The 7,017-nt window shown below is 44.9% G+C and overlaps 1 protein-coding gene across 1 annotated transcript; it reads left to right on the top strand.

The window, feature by feature from the left end:
• Positions 1 to 208: 208 nt before the first annotated feature.
• Positions 209 to 6,701, top strand: LOC307261048 (uncharacterized protein; the record flags this gene model as incomplete). Its single annotated transcript, XM_080041485.1, has 9 exons — positions 209 to 356; positions 902 to 1,906; positions 2,031 to 2,224; positions 2,315 to 2,704; positions 2,755 to 3,683; positions 4,347 to 4,502; positions 5,137 to 5,200; positions 5,305 to 5,409; positions 5,958 to 6,701. The coding sequence occupies 9 exons, from the start codon at positions 209 to 211 to the stop codon at positions 6,699 to 6,701; spliced, it is 3,735 nt and encodes a 1,244-aa protein (XP_079897611.1).
• Positions 6,702 to 7,017: the final 316 nt, after the last annotated feature.

Genomic DNA, 7,017 nt, shown 5'->3' with positions numbered 1-7,017 from the left:
TGTTCAAATTTTTTAAATGGGCGAAGTAATAAATAGCCGCAGCAGACTAAATCATATGACAAAGTTGTGAAGAAGTAAAATATTTCCCCAGGGATCAACATCGTGCCAGTTTCTGAAGACGACTCTCGGCTGCAGCACCGGTTCATGGAGTAATATTTCAGACCTTTACATCCTAAACTGGACACCAGAGGTAATATGTCTGCAATGAATGCCCATCAAGCTAAGGACCACAAGCGCGGAAAGACTGCTAAATCAAAATCTCAACAAACAAAGCGCCAAAATCAAGGCCACCGTCATCAACGTAAACAGCAACCGCCACCCCAGGACCATCAGTCGGATGACAATGATAGCCATGCGTATGTTACCAACTTTTACATGTCTGTGCTAACATAGTGAATTTGTGCCTACTTTTAAAGCTATAGTGCATAACTTTTTTCACCACTCAAGGAATGTTTTAGTTGTTTATTCTACTGTTAAGAAAAACCTGGGACGTACAGCAGAAGGTATGAAATCCATACGCAATCCCTGAAGGCTTACTTAATGTAGATGCACCGATAGTGTTGTTGTAATCACTCAGAATCCCTCATGAGTGCAACAGAAGTTACGCACTAAAGCTTTAATGTAGCATTATTGTCTTTCTGAGTTTATTTGTTGAGAACTGTTCCTATTTGCAATTTTCTGCTTCTGCAAAAATATTTATTATTATTGTCTAATCCTTAAATTGGTATCCATTTGCCTTTAACACCCATGTTTTCTTTTTCAAATAGCACCCATTCAGCATCAGAGGACAGCATTTTCATTGATCATCCCCCGAACCACCGACATCAGTTAGACGATGACGTGACGTCTCACTCTCACCGTCCTGATCTCAAGCAAAACCATCGCCATGTTTCTCTTTCAGTGACCACCCTGAACACTTCAACTGGGTTACCTTCATCCCCCTCTTCTTCTTCTTCTTCTTCTTCTTCTTCTTCCTCTTCCTCTTCTTCTTCTTCTTCTTCCTCTTCTTCAGCATCCTCCTCTTCCTCCTCCGCTTCTTCCTTTTCTTCCTCTTCGTCAGCGTCTTCCTCCAGCCTGTCCTCAGAGGCCAGCGATGAGTGTTCGGATGGACATCCACCTGACAAGCCCCAGCACTCGCAGTCCTGCGTGGACATTTCCAGGAAAGAGAGGACCTTTGAAGAAGAAGAAGACACAGCCCCCTTGATAGAGAAAAAAGATCACCTGATCACTCTGCCTTCCAAAAAGGAACGAGGGAAAGGCAAGTCCTCTCACAGTGGGTCCACTCAGGGCGGGACCTTGAAGAACACACGGAGGAGTAGAAGAGACTCTGGAAATGATGGAAGTTTCCGCAAAGCCAAATCAATGGAGAGTCTCGCTAGACCTAACGAAGGAGAATGTGAGGATGAGGATGAAGAAGAACAAGAGAAGAAAAAAATTGAAGCCAGAAAGAATATAATGAAGGAAAAGAAGAATTTCTCCGCCTTCCTTAATGAGATCACTCGGCAGGTGCTCAGCCCCATGAGACTCACCACTCTTGGGGTGACAGATGCTCAAAGACCCCGCAGTGCAGGAAAGGCCCCTGTCAGATCCAGGAGGGAACACCGCAGCACTGAGAAACCCAGAGAGCAGAGGAGTCGACCTGTCAGTGCAGACTCAATTACCTCCAGCAATCACTCCCATACCAGCAAGCACTCCTCCCGGCCATCTCGGCACTCCTCTCGGCTGTCTCACTCTAAATCGTTCACCAGCACTCACAGTCACCGCTCTGCAGACTCAGCCCATAGCATGGATCACAGGCCCAAAAGCTGCACTGATATTAGCCTTTTGAAAAAACGCACTTTGTCTGTAAGTTCTAAGCATCGCTCTCCTTCACCTTCTCATAAGCCTTACAATCAGCATCACAAAAGTGAACATCACAACCGTACTCATCATCATCACCACAACAGCCCAAGTTCTCACCGTCACCACAAACACCATCACAGTCCTAACTATGACCATGGTGACCACCACAACACTTCTAATCCCCATAGAGACCACTACAACCCTAAACACCACCATGAAGGGCATCACAGTCCAACTCAACATCATCCCCATGGAGACCACCATGGTCAAGTTCATCACCATCACCATGGGCACCACCATGGCCATATTACAACTCCTCATCATCACCATGGAGACCACCACAGCCCAATTCATCATCGTGAAGGTCACCACACCCCAACAAGTAACCATGGAGACCATTACAGTTCAGGTCACCACCACCATAGCAACCATCCAAACCCTGAACACCCTACCACACCGCAACACCATGTAGATCAAAGCCCAACAATTCATCAGCAGCATAGCGACCACCACATCCCAACACATCCTCATCACCATCACAGCTCTGTTCGTCGTCATCACCATAATGATCCCCGCAACGAACCTCACCATCACCATAGAGATCACCACAGTGAATCGCATCAGCGTCACCATGGAGACCACCACATTCCAAGCCATAAGCATCATCATAGAGACCCCCATAGTACAGACCATAAGCATCACCATGCAGACCACCAGGATGCAGGCCAACAGCATCACCATGGAGACCACCACAGTCCAGACCATAAGCATCACCATGGAGACCACCACAGTCCAGACAATCACCATCACCATGGAGACCACAACAGTCCAGTCCAACAGCATCACCATGGGGACCACGACAGTCCAGACCATCAGCCTCACCATGGTGACCACCACATTCCAGGCAATAAGCATCACCATGGAGACCACCACAGTGAATCTCATAAGCATCACCATGGAGACAAACATAGTCAAGACCATCACCATGGAGACAAACACAGTCCAGACCATCACCATGGAGACCACCACAGTCCAGACCATCACCATCAACATGGAGACCACCACAGTCCAGTCCAACAGCATCAACATGGAGACCACCACAGTCCAGTCCAACAGCATCACCATGGAGACCACCACATTCCAGGCAATACGCCTCACCATGGAGACCACCACAGTGAATCTCATCAGCATCACCATGGAGACCACCACAGTCCAGACCATCAGCATCAACATGGAGACCACCACAGTCCTGTCAATACGCCTCACCATGGAGACCACCACAGTGAATCTCATCAGCATCACCATGGAGACAAACACAGTCCAGGTCATCACCATCACCATGGAGACCACCACAGTCCTGTCAATACGCCTCACCATGGAGACCATCAAAGTGAATCTCATCAGCATCACCATGGAGACCACCACAGTCCAGTCCAACAGCATCATCATGGAGACCACCACAGTCCTGTCAATACGCCTCACCATGGAGACCACCACAGTGAATCTCATCAGCATCACCATGGAGACAAACACAGTCAAGGTCATCACCATCACCATGGAGACCACCACAGTCCAGACCATAAGCATCACCATGGAGACCACCACAGTCCTGTCAATACGCCTCACCATGGAGACCACCACAGTGAATCTCATCAGCATCACCATGGAGACAAACACAGTCCAGGTCATCACCATCACCATGGAGACCACCACAGTCCAGACCATAAGCATCACCATGGAGACCACCACAGTGAATCTCATCAGCATCACCATGGAGACCACCACAGTACAGACCATCACCATCAGCAACAGTCTCTTTCCAGCAAAGCAGATTCACCCAGGTGTCAGGATGAGGAACAGACAAGCTTCAGTGGCTCAACATTACATACAGTAAGGAGACTTACCACATTCAAGAATCCTCCTAATATGTGTAAAACATAATTATTGGCAGGTCAATAGCTGCCCTCATTATACATGCTTGATTAACAGGTTATGTAATTATGTTCCACTCATTTGCTAGACTATTGATTTGGGCAGCAGCATGCATGTCACAGTGGGGACAGTAACAATGGATTACTTATCATGCACAAACTAATGGTAATGAAATTGGCATTCCATATTGATGTTTTCTGTTCTTCATCATCAATAGTATTTCTGAAAGTCATTTCTCTTGTCAAAGTTATATTGCTTTCTTTTTTTACAGGAAAAGGCACATGACGCTGGATCAGTCATGTAAGTGTGATTTACAGTAACTCTTTTGGTTTTGTTAACTGGTCAACGTCATAGTCAGGTGAACACCACAATAATAAAAGTGTACATTATATTCATTGGTTGCAAACTAAAATATTTTTGCATGTGAATATGAAAGAAAAACACTGGCCTGCTTAACACTCAGTGTGTAAAGCGAGGGAGATGAGAGCCATAAAACAATGTCTTAATGAATAAATGCTCATGTACATTGTCTCACTCAGCTTTACCTCTTGCTTTTGTATCTATCCTGGTAGGATACTACAGAATGAAGGGCTGCATCAAAGTTTGCTGCAGACGGCAGTGAGGATGGAATGTTTGGGAGAGGAGTTCATAAGCAGCCAAAAGATTTTGGAGGCAGAACTTCTGAGGACACGGTCAGAGCTCAGGAGCCTCAAAGAGAGGTTTAAGAGGTAGAGAATGCACAGACAACACATTTTGTTTAGACCTCCTGATATAAAAATCAAAATATGCTTATTTGCACGTTTCCTTTTTCTTGGAGTATACATTTGTTTTTATAGAGAAAATGGTTATTCCTATGTTATGAATATGCACAGAGGTTTTGGGCCAAATACTTAGAAAGTTAAGCTGTTATGAAAGATTAAATATTTTTCAGATTTTATAAGGGATATCAACTTGCCGACAATTTAGGGTTCCACACTTAATAGGCTGAAGATCAATTAATTTCTAAATCTAGTAAACCCGTAAAGTCGGTTTCATGTGAGGTTCTGTTTGTACTGTTAGTGAGGAAATGTAATGCACTGTTTACCTGTGAAGTAGTCTATGTATCTATGCAATGGATCTCAACGATTTGAATGTATAATCCAATCTAATCAGGCTCAGTCTGTCCTGATCTGTTGTCCTGAAAAATAAGCTTTGTATGACATTCGAGATTCTGTTTTCAATAACTGTATCAGATAGCCGCCAATGATGCAAATGGTAGTGAAATTCCTTATCTCACACACTGTGGAATATTGAATGCAAATTGCCATGTATTGTTCTTTTGTTGAATAAGTTCCCTCTCTTTCTGTCTGTGCTTTGTTTTAGAATAGACAACAACAGCACCTCCACACAGCAGAATAATCTTCCGGGGCAAATGTTTCATTCAGTGGTGAGTAAAAGTTACTAAAACTCTGTGACAGTAAAGTGCAGTTCCCAACTTACTAAATGATTATTTGGTGCTACATTTTGTGCTTCCTGTACTTTCCCTGTTAGGCTCTGAGTATGGAAGGAGAGCGTGAGAAGTTGAACCATCGGATTTCCTCACTGTCGGAGAAGCTTTCTGATGCAAAAGTTGACAACGGTGCGGAAACATTCAATGTAAGATCTTCACATCCCTTTTAAATTCTAGGCAGACAGTGACTCCACACAAATTCCGAGGCAAGAACACCATCACAGATTATGAGAAAAAACAACCCTCTCTTTTTCTACTTATGCACTTTTCTGAAAACCTGTGTTCAAAAACTCCAGTCAGATTTCTACGCCCCCCCCCCCCCCAATTAACCTCCCTAGCATAGCACTAACTCCACCTGTGATAAGCACACCCCAAATACCAGGTTTTTTCGGGTCCAATCAGAGCAGACAGGGCTTTTTGGTAGGCGGGGCCTAAAGAGACAGGCTCTAAAATTGAGCGTGTCAGACAAATGCCGAAAAGAGAACATTCTGCACTGTGAGAAATATATATTGATTTTTGGACACTTGACTAAACCATGAAACAAATATTATTGAAGAAACTCAAATAACAATTTTGAACTTGAAAATTAGCATACTATGTGACCTTTAACCATAAACAGGTGTATTTTATTTTATTATTACAAAAACCTCTTCTTCATTCTCTGACTTTCATATGTAACCTGTACCTACCGTAGGTCACATCAGTGCTCCCCATCGCTCCTCCTCCGGAGGAGTTCATGGACAGCGATAACTATGGAACGGCCAAAGTGGGCGGGCAGGAGCAGTCTCTTGGCTCGGTTCCAGAGGAGTCGGAGTCTGACTGGTCGGAGTTTGGCGAAGACACCCCACGATTCATACTGACAGGGTCCAACAGAGGTCCAGCATGGGGATACAGGGAAGGAGACATGGACAAAGACAGCGGGTCAGGGGGTGAGGTGATTTCCATGCAACACTATCCACACCCCATGCAGATACCTCATCTTCAGTTCACCACACACAACGACAACCTGTCTGTCGGCATGACAGGCGAGGGCCCCTACAGGATCACCACTAGTTCAACCATGGGCTCTGCCACCTTGATCCGCTCAGCTAGCCTGGAGGAGATCCCTCTGCATCTCATACAGAAGGAGCTGAGAAGCACAGAGGCCATGATGGACCTCCACCAAGCGGACGAAGCCATCGAAGACCTGGATAATGAGATCATCCATCACTGGATAGCAAGCAACGACAGGGACGTGGGTATGTTGGGGCCGATTGAAAGCAGAATGTCAGAGGATGATGGCAGCCTGGCCAGCCTGCAGTCGGCCGAACGGATGCTCAACCACTTCATAGGTGAATCTCAGTCCAGTGAGGGAAATGTTCATGGCAGGGCAGAGATGCACGGCTGGCAAGGAGGGATCCCAGAAGAGCTGTGGAAAGGGGAGAGAACACCGCTTTGATGGAAACATGAATGAAATGTTCACTGATTTACTATCAAATTTACTTCTAAGAGAAGGTTTAGTGAAGCTTCAGTGGCTCAGTGCTTGAGCTCCTCATATTGACATGAGGTTTGAGGAGAATTAACCTTTGAATTCAAACTTTAAGACCTTGATTTACTTTGATAGCCTGACTCGACCTGCACATAGGGCTCCAATATTTGTTTCTCAATAGAAATCTGCACTCATAAATAGTATAACATAATTATATAACATATAGACAATAAGATCTTAGGTGGAATTGAAGGCAGATTAATAATAGATCTACACTGTGTGCAAA

This window comes from Ammodytes marinus (genome assembly GCF_949987685.1).
Source record: "Ammodytes marinus genome assembly, chromosome: 14".
Lineage (NCBI taxonomy): Eukaryota > Metazoa > Chordata > Actinopteri > Uranoscopiformes > Ammodytidae > Ammodytes > Ammodytes marinus.
The sequence above is the reverse complement of the archived record's forward strand: the minus strand, read 5'-3'. Positions and strand labels throughout refer to the sequence as shown.